This window comes from Eurosta solidaginis, chromosome 4 (assembly GCF_040869045.1).
Source record: "Eurosta solidaginis isolate ZX-2024a chromosome 4, ASM4086904v1, whole genome shotgun sequence".
NCBI lineage: Eukaryota > Metazoa > Arthropoda > Insecta > Diptera > Tephritidae > Eurosta > Eurosta solidaginis.
In genome coordinates, this window is record NC_090322.1 from 29,395,384 (window position 1) to 29,417,317 (window position 21,934).

The 21,934-nt window shown below is 38.9% G+C and overlaps 1 protein-coding gene across 4 annotated transcripts in view; it reads left to right on the forward strand.

The window, feature by feature from the left end:
* The window catches only part of Nipsnap (protein nipsnap), a 77,300-nt gene that overhangs the window by 54,645 nt on the left and 721 nt on the right, over window positions 1–21,934 (forward strand). For all 4 annotated transcript variants that reach the window (XM_067781056.1, XM_067781055.1, XM_067781058.1 and 1 more), the window contains 4 exons: window positions 19,748–19,927; window positions 19,989–20,157; window positions 20,222–20,346; window positions 21,785–21,927. In XM_067781056.1, coding sequence (XP_067637157.1) covers window positions 19,748–19,927; window positions 19,989–20,157; window positions 20,222–20,346; window positions 21,785–21,927 — 617 coding nt within the window. The remainder of the gene's footprint in view (window positions 1–19,747; window positions 19,928–19,988; window positions 20,158–20,221; window positions 20,347–21,784; window positions 21,928–21,934) is intronic.

Here is a 21,934-nt window from a genome sequence, read left to right on the forward strand (position 1 = left end):
TGCGTAAACGAGCTGTCAAATTTTGTATGAAAAATCATTTACACAATTTGTATAAATTTACGCGCACATTTCATTGTGTAAACGCGGTAAACTCAACGGAATGCAACCTTGCAGACATTACAGCAGGCATTTTCATCAGAAATCTCCAATATCAGCAAGTAAAGGCGTTTTAGTTTTGATTTTTCCCTTGATCTTGGCATTTTTAATTTGTACAACAATCAAAAAAATTTTGTTTGGCAATAATACAGGTGATAAACAATCAAGTTTATCAAGAGTATTACTAGGGGCGTTCATATAACAGCGTGTGTAAATGGATATAATTTTACACCTTATAAGTTTATATGCTTTCATGAGTCCCCCTAGCGATCTGAGATGAGTGCCCAGGAACCTACATACCAAATTTCATCAAGATACCTCAAAATTTACTCAAGTTATGGTGTTAACGGACAGACGGACGGACGGACATGGCTCAATCAAATTTTTTTTTCGATACTGATGATTTTGATATATGGAAGTCTATATCTGTCTCGATTCCTTTATACCTGTACAACCAACAGTTATCCAATCAAAGTTAATATACTCTGTGAGCTCTGCTCAACTGAGTATAAAAATGGCATTTGATTTTTACCTGCTCAGGTAACTTTTTTGTGGGTGGTCCATTATAATGGGCACAGCAAGTCAAGGGTTGTAGAGCAATATACATCCAATGTTATAGAAAATGCTAATGCAAACCCATTTTCGCCCTATATTAGTGTATGGAGGAATGATATAATAGAAAATAAGGTTATTTATTGCTGCGTGAATGCCCTTATGGACTTATTATTGAAAACAAATAATTATAATGGTAGTAATAATATAGAAATATTAGTTGTAAACAAAACAGAAACTGCATTCGTAAAAAATAATTATGATAATAATAGATAAGGCTTGTGCTTGCTCGTCAATACTGAGATCTCATTCTAATTAATTTTCCAACAAACGCTGCCGAATCGCATCCAGCATGGGTCTTACTTTGAAAAACTTGTCTGAATTGTTCGGTGGTCGTTTAGAATCATCAACGATATGAAGGTGTGTCCTAATATTTTCGGCAAAAAGATCAGTGCAATTCGGAGTAGCCCAGTGAATTTTTGGGACATTATCAATTGTTGTCATATTTCTCACATTTCGCCAGTCGACTGTTCGTTTTATCGTGCCTTTGGGCAAACATGGAATTTCGATAGTTGCACCTTCATCTTCATCGGTTGCTTGGGGTGTTGGGGCGTCTACAGCAGCAACATGAAGAGAACGTTTCGAAAAGTTTGCATTACTATGCATATCTGATGGCACTACTGTTCTATTACGCAATACTTTCGGATCGTGCTGCACTGCAATCATGGTTTCCTTCGTATAATAGTCGCCATCTTCGCTTGAATCTCCTTCAGACTCCGATTCAGGTGGTTTTCTAATAGCAATTGAACTTGGCAGCATGGGAGTATCTGCTTCGTCATCACTTAGATCTACATCAGATCCATTCTCGATTGCTCTAGCAGTTCTTTTTCAGTTAGTGGTCTTTTGTATTCCCTTCTTCTCTTACTTCCTTCTTTATCTTCCATGTCTAAAAGTCAAGAAAACCTTAGCCTATTTCAAAATTAGACTTTGAAAAAAGTAAGCAATCGGTTGGTACTAAATAAATAGTATCTATATATGTACATATACCGTAAAAATAGATCAACTATAACTGTATTGGAGACAGCTGCACACACACCTTACACATATTACTTTATAAATATGTATATAAATAAATGGCGGCCACCGTGGTGTGATGGTACCGTGCTCTGCCTACCACACCGAATGCCCTGGGTTCACACCCCGGGCAAAGCAACATCAAAATTTTAGAAATAAGGTTTTTCAATTAGAAGAAAATTTTTCTAATCGGGGTCGCCCCTCGGCAGTGTTTGGCAAGCACTCCGAGTGTATTTCTGCCATGAAAAGCTCTCAGTGAAAACTCATCTGTTTCGTAGATGCCGTTCGGAGTCGGCATAAAACAAGTGGGTCCCGTCCCGCCAATTTGTAGGAAAAATTAAAAAGTAGCACGACGCAAATTGGAAGAGAAGCTCGGCCTTAAATCTCTTCGGAGGTTATCGCGCCTTACATTTTTTATTTATTTATATAAATAAAGTAAATAATATAATGTAGAATGTTTTTGGCCGTTAGCATAAAAAATATTCGAACTTATATGATAAAGAAAACGTACGACTAGCCTTTACGTATGACAATACGCTCCGGTGCATTTTCAGCAATGTTAAGGATAAAATATCCAAGTATGACAAGTCCGATGTGGTATACAAGATTCCTTGTAATGGCGACGGGTCTCACTTATGCCAGAAAGTATATGTAGGGACTACAAAATCTAAACTTAAGACAAGGATATCCGCTCACAAATCAAATATAAAATTAAGGAATAATTTTTCGGAAAACAAAACAGCTTTAACATCACATTGTATAGATACAGGGCATTATCCGGACTTCGAAAATGTCACCGTCTTGGAAGAAGAGAAAAATTACAACAAAAGATTCATTTTAGAAATGTTACACCCTAATGCATTTTTCATAAACATATACATATATGTAGGGATGTACATGCACATTTACACCATCGTCTTGGAGACAACAACACCAACGCTAGGATGATCAGCTGAATCGTTACTGTTTTGCCGTCTTATGTATTTATGTTTTCCAATATTTTTGTTTACAAAAACTGTTCTTTAGTTTGTTTATATTTTCTGTTTTATTATGTTCAATACCTTTGTTACATATAATTAGTGTTAAACGATTTAGTCTTCTAATCACAGTTGAAGAAGTAAGTAGCGATGTTTTGTTTTAAAAAATTTTTTGTTTGTGTATAAAAAAGGGCTTTTTTCGTTTTGTGTATTTCTAGCTCCTGATGATGAATTCAGACTGAATTCGAAATATTAAGTAAAAATAAATTAAAACAATAACATATTTATTTGTTTTATTGAAAACCGGCCTTGAGCTCAATAAAATTTTAAAATAAAGTAAATAATGTAATTGAAACACATAGAAGTTGCAACAAAACTTACGAAAAAATTTAAAAAAATCGATAAAAAATTTATTGAATAAACAACCGCTGATTAGTTTTGTCCATTATAATGTACAGGGCATAAGCAGTCCTAGTTTACTTACCTTACACTGTATTAGAATGATACCGGCACAAATGTGTTATTTATGTAATATTTTACCAAAGAGTTCAATTAACAAATCACGTAAGGAATTTGTAAGATCATAAATGCAACCATGGGAACTAATAGAATAAGCAAAAATACATCACTGTAAAGGAAAGAAAAGGGAAGAAAGAGAAGATGGTGGACTTCCGGTTCATTATTGGATTGACGACTGAAGAATAAAGTATTAAGATAATTAATCCGGACGTTTCTGCTGTTTTATTAACCATCGAAGGTAGAAGTTACATCTCAGGTGGGTTAACGAACCTCGCGCACTATTATAAACAATTATTTTGTAAAATGGATGCTCGAGAGAACATTGCCAAGGTTTTAACTGAAAATAATGTGGATTTCCCTACTACTGCCAGCATTATACAATTACGCAGATTACTGCAAAATATAGTTGGCGTGGGAGATAATAGCTCCGCAAATACGATGAATACCACTCCGAACACAAATATATTGGAGAACATTCCGGACGAAATTATTGAGATAAACGCTGCCGTTTCCATTGATTCCTCTGCCGCCACTGCCGTTACCGCCGTTCATACTGCCGCCACTGCCGTTCATACTGCCGCCTGTTCTGCTGCCGCTACCGTCTGCTCTGCCGCCACTGCCGTCACCGCCGTTCATACTGCCGCCACTGCCGTTCCAACTGCCTCTACTACCGATGTTTTGGTTGAATTCAATTCAACACCTGCCGTTCACGATGTTTTTGCTGCCGCCACTGCCGTATATTCTGCCGCCGCTACCGTCTGCTCTGCCGTCACCGCCGTTCATACTGCCGCCACTGCCGTTCCAACTGCCTCTACTACCGATGTTTTGGTTGAACTCAATTCAACACCTGCTGTTCACGATGTTTTTGCTGCCGCCCCATCAAACTCTGCCCCAATTGACGTAAGAGCCACGACCATAAGTGTGTATGTATGTATGTATGTATGTATAATTTATTAAGTCTATGATTAAACAATCTTACAGACTAGAATACAAAAGCAAATAAATACTTAAACAAATAATCAACTGAAAACCACAACGAATAACGTAAGTAACATGACTAGCGAAAAAAAAAATTAAAAAGATAATGCAAGTAAAGATTATAGGAACTCTTGCAAAGTTGACTTGAAGATACTTCTCGACAAAGAAAAATCAATAAAAAACCTTCTTGAGAGTCTATTAAATTCATTTAGTGCCCGAAAAATTGGGTCAAAATTACAATAATTAGCCCTGCAAGCACTCATGTAAAATGGCAAAAATGTTCGAAGACTCCGATTAGGTACATTAAATGACACCTTCGCTAAGAGAACTGGGCAATCAAGAGAGCCAACTATTAGATCATAGACGAACATTAGCAGATGTTCTATCCTTCTGGATTCGAGAGGTTGGAGATTTATGAGTAAGCAGCGCGAGTGATAGGATGGAATTGGGTCGTCAAAGTTGAGTGAAAATAGACAAAAACGAGTAAATTTTCTTTGAACCCTTTCAATTCTGGCAGCATAGCAGCTATAGATAGGATTCCAAACAATTGAGGCGTATTCTAGTTTTGAACGAACGAGAGAGGTATAAAGAGCCTTCCTTGTATAAGGACCCTTAAAGTATTTTGCATATCTACGAAGAAAGGCAAGGTTTCTGTAAGCCTTGGGAAGCATATAAGAGATATGATTGACAAAAGAGAAAGAGGGATCAAAAACAACACCTAAGTCAATAAATTCCTGCGATATCGTAGAGGGTGGAATATAAGTTAGATGATTTAGTAAAATACATGTGGAAACATTTATTCACATTGAGGAAGAGATTATTGGCATTACACCATTCAATAAGATTATTTAGGTCATTTTGTAGGAGTAGGGAATCCGACTCGCCATTAACTCTATGAAATAACTTTAAATCATCTGCATATAGAAGGAAAGAGGACGAAAAAAAACAGGAACCAATATCATTTATAAAAAGCACAAACAACAAAGACCCGAGAATGCTACCCTGAGGAACTCCAGACGTTGCATAAAAACGTAGGGACTTGCAGCCCTCGATTTCAACACACAGAAACCGGTTCGATAGATACGATTTTAACCAAGATAAGAATACAGAGTGAAATCCAATATACTCAAGTTTAGATAGTAAGATTTGATGTGAAACTTTATCAAAAGGCTTTGAGAAGTCGGTATATATGGTATCAACCTGGCAGCCATCCTTAATTGCAGAGATACAGAAATCAGAAAACGACCCTAGATTAGTGACAGTAGAGCGACCAGCAACAAACCCATGTTGACGCGGGTCAATCACCCTTTTAATGATAAAAGACAACTTCTCCTTTATGATTTTTTCGAAAAGCTTTGAGCATACTGTGAGTTTGGCAATCGGCATATAGTTAGAGATGTCATTTTTATTACCAGATTTAAACATAAGACAAATTGAGCTCCTTTTCCATCTATCGATAAAAGTTCCAGAGAGAAAATATGGCAAATGGGAGCGCAGAGAGTTAAACTACAGTGCTTCAGTACAAAGGCGCAAAGGCCATCAGTGTCACAACTTAGCGAGGGTTTAAGGGAAAGCATAGCATTGCGAACATCATCCTCTGAGATAATGAGGGAGCCAAAATCAATCTGATCACAAAGTCCCGAGCGCGAATGAGAGCCAGCCAAACCTACATTGGCATCATCAAAGTTGGATTTAAAGAATTCCGCAAAAAGCTCAACTGTTTCAGTTAGCGACTGGGAACTTACCCCATTAAAGGTCATACAGATCGGCATATTCGTTGAACCACGTTTGGAGCGGATAAAGTTCCAAAAGGCTATTGGATTTTCTTTAAACTCATCTTCGAGCCTACGCATGTAGCGATTATAAAGAAATTTATCGAGAACATTAAACTGCCGCACACTATGAAATGTTTTCCCTATTTGCCTTATATAATTTATTGAATTTGTTACGCTTGTTTTTCAACCTCTTAAGCGTTATGTTATACCAAGGTAATTTATGCAACCTAGGCCTAAAACGAGGCACTGTACTATGAAATATCTCAGACAACTTCGATAAGAAAAGGTCATAACACATGCTGACGTCATTAGAGAGAAATATATTTGCCCAGTTAAGTGCAAGTAAGACATTGTTCAACTGACTGAAATCAGTAAGTCGAAAGTTAAAAGGAGAGTTATCCAATGGCGTCAGCGTAGGGATAGCAGCAAAGGTATTTAATTGAATGACAAGCGTTAAGTGATATCGGATGGACACACAGGAAGAGTACTCTCAGAGAGATCAAATATTAAATTCTCATTGACAAACACTAGATCAAGCAACCTCGAGAGAGTATTAAATAAATTATTGATTTGAATCAAATCGTAACTTAAAATATTATCTATAAGATTGATTTCATAAGAACGGGTGACATTCGTAGGAGTTAGAATACCATTACCTTGAAAGTCTGTCCAAACAATATTAGGCAGATTGAAATCACCAAGTATGCAAAAACTCGCATCAGGGTGGCTTTCGCATAGATTGACGATGTTCTCGACATGAGATGAGTATATGGAATCACCACTGTTCGGCGGTATGTACGAGCAACATATGAAAGTTGAACCAGAGGAACTGGAAATACAGACGCACAGCTGATCTAGTAATGAATCATAATGTAGAAGTTGAAACCTCGATGAATGCAGGTTTCTGTTAACTGCAATCAACACTCCACCCCCTTTCTTTTGACCTGTTTTCACGGAGTCTCGATCTTTCCGGAAGGTTAGGAATGACTTAGAGTCAAAGTATTCTTCATCAAAGAAGTCTTCATTGAGCCACGTTTCCACAATGACATAAACGTCATAGTCCATACGAGACGAAGACAAAAGAAAATCATTAGATTTGGTGCGCATGCCGCGGACATTTTGAAAATAGACTCTCAAACGTGGATTCGATGAGCAAGTGTGGATATTATGATTGTTGTTGAGTTGATCATTACGTGAACCTACGATACCGATGGGTTTTCTCCGATTTTTGGAAAAAACCGAAATGGCTTGATAGTGACATTAGAGGGCCACAGAGCAGGATCAAATAGCTTATTATAATCTGCTGAGCGCACACGAACTTTAAACGAAACTCTCACCAAAGAGTTGATGTCAGCATCCCTCCATACTAACTTAAAACAAGCCAACGCTGATGTATCAATTTTGATATGCTCGGATATATTTATTTATTTATTTATTTAAGTTTATATTTTACAAATTAATTTGTAAGATATATATTTAACAATTTTTTCCTCTGTGACCGAGGGTCTGAAAGATGAAATATGGATCCATTTATATGGTACAAAAACATCCAGCTCAGCATTGTTATTATTGCCATTAACATTTAATTCGTTTGGAGCACGTGCGCTTCGAATAACTGTGGTAGAAGCCTTAGGTGATTTGCTAGTAGGGCAAGCAGTGACAGTGGCATATGATAGAGTATTTACTGACTCACTATTAGTAGCAATTGTCGAATAATTAGAATGAGTAATAACAAATCCGCTCTGTATGGGATCGCCCGCTGGGGGTGCAGAACCTTTCGATCTCACCTTTTTTTTTGTTGACGTATTTGAAGAATTGATTATGTTAGATGTCAGAGCATTTGACAATGATGATTGTGTAATAGTTGCAGGTGAAGAAATAAATGCATTATTAGTGTTGGTTGTAAGAGCATTTGACAATGTTGACTGAGGATTAATTGTAGGTGAGGTTGCCAATGTATTTGACAATAATGATTGTGTGATAGTTGCAGGTGGAGAAGTAGATGAGGCTGCCATTGTATAAGTGGATTCAGGAACATTATAAGCCAGAGCAAACGAAGATTGTGTTTGTTCATTTGCAAATGTAGATGTGAAAGAAGATGGATGTTGAGAAGAGGCAAATGTAGACAGAGCGCGAAAATTATTAGAATAGGAACCGTTTGATGGCTGCATAGAAATTGTTAGGGGACTATGAACATTAGAGTTGACATTATTTCTGATGTTGAGATCCGGAGAATATGCAGGAACACTCAAATTATTGTTGGACGAATGCAAAGAATTGATTAGTTCTTCCTTCAGCGAGTCAAATTGTTTAGAAAACTTTAGGAATTTATTATCAATAGCACTTGTGATTAGCTCAAAACCAAGCTTTTGAGCGGTGAGCACAGAATCAAGAGCTTTACAGAGCTTATCCGGCATATCTACACACTCCTCACACACGTACAACAAATGACGATTAGATTTAATCAGTCTAATATCATAATCAGAGATATTTTTGCAACAAACACGATGAAATATTTTTTTGCAAAAGCCGTTACACGGCACAATAATATAATCCGACTTGGAAAAACATTTATTGCACTTTGTACAGGAATCATCCATGACAAAAATACAAACAACAGTTAATTTAATACTGTGGATGACGAACTGGTGGCGCTACGAAAACGTATTGAGATGTTAAAATTAATGAAGGAAATCGACGAGCTAAGAGCTAGTACTGGGGTACAACAGCAACGTAGACTGGATTTTGCCGATATAGAGCATGCTGTTTCCAAGTTCAGTGGGGATGATATATCAGTGACGGTGGGACATTTTCTTCAAGACTTCGAAGAAGTAATGGAGTCTTCAAGAGTAGACGAACGATTTAAATTGCTGGCTCTTCGTCGCTGCCTGGTGGGAACAGCCAACGTTTTCCTTACCACCACCAAAGCGTTAAGCTATGCCGAGTTAAAAAAGGGCCTAACGATGGAATTTGATGTGCCGATACAGAGGAACGAAGTTTATAAAATGTTGGCAAGACGCAAGTGGGACAAAAAGAGCGAGTCATTACATTGCTACGTTCTATTGATGCATGCAATAGGAAAACGGGCAAACATATGCGAAACAGAAATCATCTATTTCATAATAGACGGCATAGGCAATGTAGTGCCAAATGCACATCTACTGTTACCGGCCAAAACATTTGATGAGTTGAAGGCATTAGTGAGCCATTTTCAAAGAAAATATTTCACAGACTAATATTTGTTAGAAATTAAGTTATACTGTATCGAGGTCGATTACAGTGTCAGATTGGCCGAGCTGTAACTCTGAACACAAATAGTGAATTGTATTTGATTAGGTATTAGATTTAGATTAGGTATTCGATTAAGAAATGTATGATAGTGAAGATAGAAATTAAGTTATAATGTATCAAGGTCAATACAGTGCGAGCTGTAACTCTGAACACAAACAGCGAATTGTATCAGATTAAGAAATGTACGACAGTGAAAATAGAAATTAAGATAATGTATCGAGGTCGATACAGTTTCAGGTTGGCCGAGTTCTAAGATCATAAATGCAACCATGGGAACTAATTAATAGAATAAGCAAAACTACATCACTGTAAAGGAAATAAAAGGGAAGAAAGAGAAGATGGTGGACTTCCGGTTCATTATTGGATTGATGACTGAATAATAAAGTATTAAGACAATTAATCCGGACGTTTCTGCTGTTTTATTAACCATCGAATGTAGAAGTTACAAATTTTAACCACCTTTTTGGGATAAAACGTTTAAAATCGCAACACACACAAAAAAACGCTTCATCTCGCCAGAAAACCGCTAATAAAACTAGCAAAATTTCACTTTTTCTTTAAATGAACGATTACTACGTTGAAAACATTATATTTCAAGGCTTGCTATAAAGCAAATTCTAAAAATATGAAGCAAAGTAATTTTTACAATTTTTTGAAGACGTGTCCATTATATTGGGCAAATCCAATGAAAGGGTTAATAACAAAGGAAAGTCTTCATTAAGTATATTATTGACAACATCGCTGTCGAAATCAAAAAAATCTTCCTTTTGATTTTTTCGGTGATCGCTGTTTGTTTCATTAACTACAAACAACCTTGCCACATCTTTCGCCAACTTTCTTAAATTGTTTTGACCTTCGGCGTTTAGTGCTGAAGGCTAAGAAATTTTGAATTTCGGGTCACAAAAAGCTGCAATTGCAGCAAACTCTCCATTGCTGTCACTAATATTTAAAAAATTACCAAATCTTTTGGTAAGAGCATCCATTACTTCCTCTATTACATTTTTGACTTTTACGCTTATACCTTCCGAATCTAAAATCGCCTGCCACTTTTTCCTTACACTAAGCAAATACCCGTAATGGCAATCCTTTTCCGCTTGGAGTATATCTATAGCTCGGGCTAGAGGACAATAAGTACCATTCTAAGTACTCTCCAATGTACTCGAAGTCCATGCCTTGAAATGGTGGCATATCCTCTATAATCGGGTTAATTTCATAATTTATAATTTTTTCTTTTAATGAATAAATCTGCTTTAAAGCATCAAAAAGAGAGTTCCATCTCGTAATAATTGGTCTTTTCAAGCTGCATCCTAAATAATTCTTTACGGCTTCTCACTTTTTGGGATATTTCATAGTTTTCCATAAAATTTCGCATTTTTTTATCACTCCATAATGAAGATTTTTTAACGGAGATTTTTCTATAGATTTAACAGTATCTGCTGTTGCAATCAAACTTAAAGTATGGCTAGCACATTGTAAATGTCGAGATAATGTTATCTCCGGTTCTTCAGTCTGCGTATATAAAGTGACATTCTCTACAGTTGAGTCATACTCTGCTTCTTCATAATCGTCAGTATTATCATCATCTGCATTATCGGGAGCAGGGGAACGACCTAGTTCTGAAAAAATTTATAAAGTCATTAGGGTGCTTTTTTAATTTCAAAATTACATAATTTTTTGTTCCGTTTCTTATTTCTTTTGAACGGCACGTAGAAATGCAAAGGCCCTTAAGGCTTTTTGCACGCTTGAAGCATTAAGAAATTTAAAATTTATCGAAATGTCGAAATCAAAAAATAGCGCTGTGTGGGTCCGACACCAGTTACGCTATTCACAGTATTTCTTCAGAAAACACGTTCTTGCGTAATTGGTATCTTTACAACAAAATCATGGAAAATACAACAGCACAAGAAAATGTGCAACTAATCTTTACAAATATCTCTTAAAATGTAATAAGAATATGGCAGACATGTGCATTTTTCGACATTTTTCTATATCTATTTGTTCGATATCAAGCAAAAATTTTAAATTTCGAAATTTCTGTTTCGAAATTTGTATTTCCCCCTTATTGCACGGATTCCGAACAAGTTTAATTTACCTTCCGTTATAATTTTCGGGTCAGTAATTCCAAACTCCTGAACGCCTTAACAAAGCTCGAGCCGTTGTCTGTTACAGTGGCTACAATTTTCTCAAGATTCAGACCAAAGGAACAGCAAATTTCCATTATTAATCCTCGCATTTTGTCAAAGGAGTCCGACCCGGGAAATCGCGTACAGGCCAAAGCCGCAGATTTTCGTTCCAAAGTTATTTCATCAATCTGCATATTTTTTTAGAACAAATAACCTATTTCAAAATCAATTTTGTTTACATATTTAAAACATTATACCCAATGGGCTGTAAGGCCAAAAAATCTACGATTCGAGCTGCTCCAAATAGCTGCAGTTAAACAAACATATCTTACAGCGTTTAAGGCGTTTCGAACATCTTCCAATTGTTGGGCACATATATCCTCAACAGCTCTACGGATTGATTGTCGCGTTAAATGCTTCAAGGGTTCATTGCCGCGACTTATTTCAAGATCTTTGAGATAATAATTCGCAATATTTATCATTGTATGATAGTCAGTACAATGAACTCACCATCAAAGATTTTGCGGAAAGCTTGATATTCAACTATTCTAAAAGAAAGCTGGTTTTCTTGTATAAAAATTGCTACGTTTCGTTCGAAAGTTTCTTGTGAAAATTTGCAAGTTACTCTTCGAAAAATAATGGTTTCAGCTAGTCATTTTCGTTTCAACGACTTGTATGATTCATACTGAGGAATGAGGAATGAGGGTTTCGTGTTCGCTTCCCAAGGCAGTCTGTTCTATGTACCGGAGCGACTCGGGATTTTTCCCGACCAAGGACTGTCATTTCAGTGTGACCCCATTTAATTTGTTGCGTCTCTCCCACAAATTGTCATCCTCCCAGCAGCTCCTTGCAGCAGGACTGCTCCATATTCTCTTACTCCGGGAAGGCATCGAGTCCAATCCGGGTCCGTCTCCTGACCCCGGTCCTGAGAAATGGTTTTGCTGCATCTGCCGGAAAAGAATCTTTTTAGGACGGTCATACTCTGTTCAGTGTGTCTCGTGTAAGGGATGGTTGCATCGGACAGGTTGTTCTGGGCTTGATCCCAAAACCCGACGTCCACGTAACTTATAAATCTTTTGTGGCTCCTTGCTGTTCACGCCCAAGGGTGCCCCGTAGTCTACGCCCAAGCGCGCCCCCCCTACTACCTTCCAGCAGCCCCGCTGCTCAGCAAGCCACAACAAGTACCCGCTGCTGCTCGCGCCCCACGGCGCCAACAACTCAAACAGCTGCTACCACTCATAACTACTACCTTCGTAGTAGAGTCGGTAGCAATGCTGAGCATCAGCCCCTGCCCCGTCTTCTCCCCCCCCCCCCCCCCGCACCTCTTTTCCGGCAGCGGAAGGTCAGGGAAACAGACTCTTAGTCCCTACCTCCGTTTGCACCGTTTGCCAGCACAGAATATATATGTTTGCGACATCCGCCCAATGCAGCTCATGCCTTGGGTGGTGCCACTTTCCTAGATATTCTGGTCTCCGTGACGGCAGCCCCCCGACGGGTTTCATTGCGCCATGTTGCCAGGTCACAAACCCAAATCTTCCGGGTACCCCAATGCTTGCCCAAGGACGCCCAGTCCCAGGGCCACAACCGCAATTGCGTCCTGGCCTTCCACAACCCAGGCGTAGTCACCCGTCACTTACCCCCAGAGTGGCGGCGTCTCCCCTTATGCACTTCAGAATTCTGCAGTTAAACTGTAATGGACTAACTGGGAAGATTACGGAGATAGTCGATTTCATGAAGCGGCACAACATCCGCATTGCTGCGATTCAAGAGACTAAACTCACAGCAAGATCTGCATTGCAGACCTGCTCTGGGTATAATGTCCACAGGAAAGACCGCGAGAGCGGAAATGGAGGCGGCCTCGCGTTTATCATACACCACTCTATGCAATATTATATATTTGATCCTGGCATCGACCGCAGGGACAATGTCTTAGAACGTCAAGGCCTATCTGTCCGGTCAGGCGATGCAAACCTAGAAATCATCAACATCTACATCCCTCCTGCCACCTGTTCCCCAGTGGATACCGCCCTAATATCAGAGCCTTACTCACTGGCAACAATCGCATCATCTTAGGCGATTGCAATGCCCATCGCGATCTATGGCACTCAAACTTGCGGGCGGACAGTAGGGGTGAGATGTTGGCGGATCAAATAGAAGAAACGACGTTCTGCACAGTAAACGGAGACGCCCCCACACGTATGGTAGGAAGCTGTCACAGTTCGCCAGATATCTCAATCGTGAGCGCAGAACTCGTAAACTGCGTCAACTGGCAGCCGATGGTATCATTGGCATCCGACCACCTGCCTATACTTATTTCGCTCCAGCGTACCGCCGACTTCATCGTCACCGAAAAACACACTTTCATAAACTTCAAAAAAGGAAAGTGGGAAGAATATAAATCTTTTACAGACAACCTCTTTGCTGCCCTCCCTATCCCGACTGATGCCCGCCAAGGAGAGCGTGCGTTCCGTAAGGTCATTGAATCCGCCTCGGCACGTTTCATTCCCGCCCGGAGAATTCCCGAAATCCGGCCCCACTTCCCGGCGGAGGCCGCAAACTTAGCGAGAGGACGTGGCTTTATAAGACAGCTTGATCCAGGCGACCCCCAAATAAAGGATATAAACCAACGCATCAGATTGCTTGTGGACGAACACAAGCGGGCGAAATGGGAGGAGCACCTAAGAGGTTGTAACCTCTCTACCGGTGTGGGTAAACTTTGGTCCACCGTAAAGTCCCTATCGAATCCGACTAAGTACAAAGACAAAGTTTCCCTCGCCTTTGGCGACAAAGTGCTGTCGGATGCGAAAAAATGCGCGAGCGCTTTCTGCCGACAATATATAATGCATTCTACGGTCGACAAAGATAGACGGAGGGCCAATAGACACGCACATAAACACAAATTCAGCGCGTCACCAATCGCTATCACCGCTAAAGAGGTTGAGGACGCCATTGGTCGCGCTAAACAATCCAAAGCAGTGGGCCCAGACGGCATAGCAATGCCGATGCTTAAAAGCCTAGGGAAAGGGGGTTTCAAATATTTAGCGCATGTCTTCAACCTGTCTCTTTCCACCTTTGTCATACCCGAGAAATGGAAAATGGCCAAGATGGTCCCGCTACTAAAGCCTGGGAAACCAGCTAACATAGGAGAGTCGTATCGTCCGATATCTCTCCTATCGCCAGTAGCAAAGACGCTTGAAGCCATTTTGCTCCCTTATTTCCAAGCAAATTTGCAGCTAGCCTCTTATCAGCATGGCTTTAGAAAACTCCATAGCACTACCACCGTGCTAAATGTCATCAGCACCCAGATAAATTGCGGTTTAAATCAATACCCCCACCATAGAACAGTACTCGTAGCGCTAGACCTATCAAAAGCTTTTGATACGGTCAACTATGGCTCGTTACTGCAAGACCTGGAAGGGTCTACCCTTCCCCCATGTCTTAAAAGGTGGACCGCAAATTATATGGGTGGTCGGCAGGCATCGGTGCAATTTAGAAACGAAATATCAAAACCAAGGAGAATTAAACAAGGGGTGCCACAGGGTGGTGTCCTATCCCCACTTCTGTTTAATTTCTACATATCTAAGCTACCTTCACCACCGGAAGGAGTCACAATCGTTTCCTACGCCGATGACTGCACAATAATGCCTGCAGGCCCAGGCCCAAAGATCGATGAGCTATGCAATAAAATAAACGGCTACCTCCCTGTCTCTCCTGTTTTTTCGCCTCGCGAAACCTGGCATTATCACCGACTAAATCTTCCGCGACCTTATTTACAACATGGACGTCCCAAATGTCGACCATTTTGAACATTCACGTCGATGGCACTACGCCACCGACTGTCCTACACCACAAAATCTTGAGTGTGACATTTGATCAGGATCTACATTTTGGTGAGCACGCAGCCCAATTGTTCCGAGAATTCAGAGCCGTAACAAAATCCTCAAATCCCTCGCTGGCAGTACCTGGGGAAAAGATAAAGAAACGCTCATGACTACATACAAAGCAATTAGCCAGCCGATTACGTGCTACGCGTCACCCATATGGTCGCCAAACCTAAAAATTACCCTCTGGAAGAAGCTACAGGCCTGCCAAAATACTGCCTGGGCTGTCTCCTTATGTCCCCAGAACACCATCTGCATAATGAGGCGAGAATACTCCCCATCAGGGAGAGAAATGAGATGCTGACCAAACAGTTCCTGTTGAATACCCAGAAACCTGAGCATCCCAACAGACATCTGATTGATGAACCAGCACCGCCTAGGGGCTTAAGGAGTCATCTCCGTAAGCATTTTGAGGAAATACGGCACCTGAGAACCCAGCCGTATGAAGCGAAAAAATACAAGCAGGTCCTTGGTGAACTCCATAAACAGGCGTCGGACCTTTATGCCGGGAATTGCCCGGTGAATCCAGTACTCAAAGAAAAGTATCCAAAACTCGCGGAAGAGGAACGCATACTCCCCAGGGAAACGCGTGTCACTCTTGCAACTTCGTTCTGGATACTGTAACAGGTTAAACTCTTACCTATCCAGAATCAACCCCGACATACAAAATGTATGCCCCGCTTGCAATGTGTCCCCACATGACACCAACCATCTCATTGTAATGTGGAACCAACGCCTCTAACACCCCTTTCCTTATGGTCCACCCCTGTTGAAACAGCAAGTTTCCGTGGACTCCCGTTAGAGGATATTGATGACAATTTGTGATCGGTTGCGGCTGTTAGGTGGGGCGAATCATTGCTACAACAACAACAACAACAACGGGGTTTCGTGTTTTCTCTAGCAGATGTTTTATGGTAAATAAAATGTTTTACCTTATAAATAAAATGCGAATAGAAAATGTTTCATCTTATAAATAATAATACAAAATTAAATTTGGAATTAAAAATTATAATTACAAAGCGTACAAAAGTCAGGTAACATTAGTTCTCTTCCGGGTTTGGAATTAATGTCATTGACATGAATTCTCTTTCCAAACAGACGTCACCATAATCCAGCGTAAACCCTTGGAGAAGTGTGTATCATTGTGGATAAAAACAAGTGTGATATCTTATCCGTCAACTGCCTGACAGGATGTTCAATATGGCTAATTTTTAGCGTTTTGACAGGGTTTTCAATATGGCGGCGCATAGGGCCGGCTATCCTCAGCGGGTGATAGAAAGAGATACAGAATGAGACAGCGATAGCAAATTACAAATCAGGTGATCCAATCACTTTTGAATTTTGACGTCTATGCAGAAGATATCACACTTACTTTGATTCACAATGGTGTGTATTGTAACTCTTTCTCACATACTTCCTCATGAGCAATATAAAATTGTCCAACAATCCAGCGTCTAGGCACAAAGTAAGTCCGCATTGCTTTTTTCTACAAGTCAACACATGACAGTCATTATACTGCTAATCCTCAATAATGCAGTGCGCCAAGTCGAACCTGGATCTGATTTTGCGCCCATCTAATCGGTATAAATCGATGCGGGTATCAGCCCAGCTGACGTCTTAATAACAAAACACATTGATGTTCTAAGTAGAAATCAGACGCAAGACTATAACGGAACTTGCGATGCTATTTTAACCCACTCAAAAGTTTGCCTTTTTTAACTCCTTTAAATAAAAAACCTAAAATATTGTTAATTAAAATAAAGAGTTACCTTTAAGTGACGTATAAAATTTGAAGAAGATCCTATTTTCCCTTTACAAGCCACTCCGCAAGTTGTGCATATTGCAGTAAGTGCATTACCCTTCCTCAACTCCAAATCTATTTTAAAGAACCTTCCGTCCAAGTATGATGTCTTATTGCAGGCATTTATTACGTCTCCTTCGTTGCCGCCCAGTATATCCACGTCCGATTTTTTGATGCACCAGCACAGCTTGAAGCTGATGCACGATCTACGCTTTAGATGCTTCAGCTTCCTCACGCAAAAAATTTGAATCTGACTCATCTGTGGTTTCTCTCCTTTGCTCTGCTGGAATATAATCAGGATCAAAAATGTCTTCTCCTGAAAAGTCTGCGAAGTTCTCATCCTCCATTCTGAAGTTAGTTTTATATTGCGCGCCTTAAATTAACGATAGCACAGATTTTATGAATTTTTTTACATATATATACTATATATTGTAGTATACAAAGCACTCTAGACGTTATTTATTCACCTCAATACAGTATACTATGAACAAGTTTATTTTGTTAAATGCATATTAAAGGTGCATATGCTTTATATGGGGGAATCCTAATGTAAGCGTAATGTAAAGATATAAGCGGAAGAAAGAAATTAAACTCGGATTAGGGTCTGCAAATGGGCATTTTGCCATTTCTAAAGACATCGTAATGTTTAAAGTGTCAGTTGAAAGCACTGTGAGGGGACAGAATAAGAAGTAGTAGACAATTATTTTATACGCTTCCCAAGAAAGTAAAACCCAAACTTATAACTTTTTATTCGATATAGTCTCCAAATGATTCTGAAGCCGTCTCAAAATAATCCTCAAAATAATCCAGAGCGACCCGAAAGTTGTTCCGAATTGGTTCTGATGGGGTATCGAAACGGTGCCGACGTAGTCCCAAAAAGCTGCAGGAATATATGATACATTTTCATCATTTCAAAATTTGATCGGAGTAAGTCACACCTTTAAGGATGGACAAAGCAAGGATGTGTATCAAGTAAGAAGCGTAAGGTATCTTTCATTTAGATAGCGACCCAAATCGGAAACAAAAACTGTCTTTGATTTCCCTAAAGAACCAAATAGCAAATAAAAAGCCGAGTAAATAAAAAGTATCTTTGATTCGTCTGAAGAATCAAATAACAAATAAAAAATATTTTTATTTGGATGCCGAATCAAATAAAAAATACAAATTATCTTTGATTTGACGTTGAATTTTAAATCAAAAATTATTTAGAATCACGCAACCCTGTGGTATACTGTGCTGATCCGGAAATAAACAGATCCTACAGGCTGCCGGATTACTGTAGCGTTTTCCAAGCGGAAATAGTAGCCGTAACCAAAGCAGTAGAAACCTTAGAAGAAAATAGCCCAAGCTGCAATCGTGTTAACTTTTATATTGACAGTCAAGCAGCAATTAAGGCAATAATCTCGCATACCACAGCATCTAAATGCGTGTTAGAGTGTAAGCAGTCCCTGAAGAGAATCGGGACAGGGAGAAGCATACATCTATATTGGGTCCCAGGGCATATGGGAATAGATGGGAATAAAAAAGCGGATGAATTAGCCAAAAGGGCGCATCCCTTGACGCTTGCTCCGTAGACGTCCCAATTAGACTGGGCAAAATTAAGCGAAGGCGAGAGGTGCACATGATCGACCAAGCAGGAAATGCGTGGGTTCAAGCGCGGGCTGTAAAGTGTCGGAGATTACGTGCAGGTCTTACAACCTTAGACTAACAAAGTTGCTTCTATCATTAAAAAGAGAGGACTGCAGACTCATGACGGGTATTCTGACTGTACACTGCCTTCTGGCGTCACATGCCTTTAAATTAGGCTTGGTCAGTGATAGCAGATGTAGAAAGTGCGGGCTGGAGGAGGAAACGATCGAGCACGTTCTGTGATCTTGCCGTGCGCTTGCCAGGCTAAGACTCCAGCTATTGGGAGTGATACAGCTGTCAAATCTAGAAGCAGCCAATGGCTTAAATCCTAGGAAGCTACTAGTATTTGCCAAGAGGACGGAGTTATTTTATAACATATGTCCTGGTTTTTGATAGGGTTTTTCAGCTTGGTCGTTAAAACAAACTTCTGGTAACATTACGGACTTATTCAGTCTATGTGAGGTTCTCATGGACCGGCCAGTTCAACCTAACCTAAGCAAGCTATCAGTTGCGAAGTATAAGTGTTATTGTGAAGTACTTTAATAAAGGCCATTTTGCATTATTGAATAGTGGAGTTATTTATTCAACAGTTTAGTGATTCGAACGTTAGTAGAAGGTTGCAAATAAGAGGAATTACAGTAAATTCGTTACATTATGTTATATATTCTTATTTTCCATTCGGGAAAAAATTGCCAAAAACCAATGCGAATTTTTAGACACCTATAATTTCTGTTTTGTTTGACTGAAATTAAATGGGCTACAAAAATGCATACCCAAAAACTTACATATTTTTTGAATTTCAAATTCTAAATAAGGAGGTCGAAATTTTGTTAAATTTTTTCGAATTCTTCGAAAACGGTTTTGAGACGCATTTGTACAGTTCCAATTACAAAATTCACTGAAGTTTTCTTAAAGAACGAATATGAATAAGATTAGAGCGAAGCACTGCTACAACAACAACAACAACGTTAGAGCTTAAATTAAAATGTCCACTTCTATTTTCGTTTTATTTGTAATTCATTACCTTAAACCTCTTTTCCGTTTTAAACAGCTCCATAGCTACCGCAGCACCACTCAACGAGGCCGATTCATGGTTTTCCAAGTTGTTGGTGCGCAAAATTGAGCCAACTAAAGAATCACACAGTCGCATGCTCAGTGATAAGGAAATCATTTATGCCTTACACACGCACAATGTACGACCTGGTTTTATGGAGGATTATTTGAAAAACTAGTGAGTTTAACGTTTGTTATTTTCTTCAACCGCAAATTTTATAAATTCGGTTCCATTCCAGCAAATCGTCGGTTCAATTAGTAAACGAAAAAAAGGGAAATTTATCTTGCAATTTGGTTGCATCATGGACCGTGCATGTTGGCGATATGGATCAGTGTTTGCATTTATGGAAATACACTGGCGGTTTTGAAAAGATTGACATAGCCAAAGAAGATTTGTGGCATGATGAGGTGTGTACGAATTATAGCACACTGCTCTTCTTGGGAATATGTAATTTAGTTTTAAATTTTGTAGGAGTACGTGAGTCTTATGAATGAGCGCGCTAAATTTTTACGTTCGCGTCATTTACAATATCTCTTAAGATTCAGTTATTGGCCAGAAATTGAATTTCGTCCAGGCAAACATATTTACGAAATGCGGTGAGTTGAAATTATGAATTTGGAATCTAAACAGGTAAAGTAGTATGGGAAACTCGCGAATCATATCTTTGGGTTTAATCGCAAATACAAACAAGTTAAGGACGGGACTGTCCTCGGTGTCTACTGTGCCGAAGACTTAATACCTTTCATGAATGAGGCTGAACAATAATCTTATCCCATTCGTAACCTCCAAATAATCGGCTGTATAAGATAAGAAATATATAGTGAACAGATGTACATACCTAAATGATATTTAAGATAAATATAAAATTAAAAAAAAGGTAGGTACTTTGTGTGAGGATGCAAAGTTTCACCTTTTTTGTGGTCTGCATGTAAAAACTATGACTACGAATCACGTATTTCAACAATATATGACGTAAACGTAAGTATTTGATGAAATATGAAGCTTCTGGCCGTTAAAAAGGGGCAAAAATGACAGTTTACATGGGGTATATAATATATATACCACCGATCTCTATGATTTTTTCACACAACAATATGTGCTATATACGTAAGCATTCATTGAAATTTGAAGCTTCCAGCTATTAAAATGGGGCAGAAACTACGAAAAGTTTATTAACTGAAAAATCGGTTGTGGGGGATGTATGCTATATATATGACCGATCTCATAAATTTTTTCAGACAACAATATTTGCAATATACGAAAGCCATATGCTTTGAAGCTTCAATCTGATAAATTGAGGAAGATATTGTAACGAATTTAGGGAAATTCCGCTTATTTGCAACCTTCTGCTAACTTTCGAATCGCTAAACTGTGTTTGTGAGTATCTCTCTGCTGCCTTGCATGTATGTGAGTAAATGATGATTGGTTTGATGTACACAATAGTGGCAGCTTACTTTATTGTTGTTGTGCCTTTATTTACTTAGTATCAGATAAGTGATGTGAATCAATTATGTAGTGATGCTAATATTCATCACAATATGAAAAAAATCCTCTTTTTCTGATATCCCAAGATATCTCCAAAATTGACAGACTAGTTTGCATACAAACAGACAGACGGACGAATAGACAACTCAGCTCTTCATCCTGATTATTTCGGTATATTTAATGGTGGGTCTATCTATTTTCCTTTAAGGACATACAATTTTGGGATTCGTGACGAAATTAATATACCATTTCATTTTCATGAAAGGTATAAAAAAAACGTGTGTTCGAAAACGTTTTTGGATTTGAAATCAAACAGCAGAGTACGTACATAAATAATTATTTCAATATTTATGTATCATGTGCCTACAATGAGTCACTACTGAAAAATATTTTCTAAATTTTATTATTGAAGTGTTTCGAACTCTGTACTTAAAACATATGAGCTCCCTGAATCTTTACTCATTACAGTGTCTTTAAATTTGAAATTTTGAACAAAATTATCTAATATATTTTGGCATATATTTTTCGATTTTTTTTTTTTGTCTACAGATCATATCGTTTAAAGCCCGGCACCATGATTGAATGGGGCAACAACTGGGCGCGTGCCATTAACTTCCGCAAACATAACAACGAAGCTTTTGCCGGTTTCTTCTCACAAGTCGGACGTCTTTACAATGTACATCACATTTGGTGTAAGTT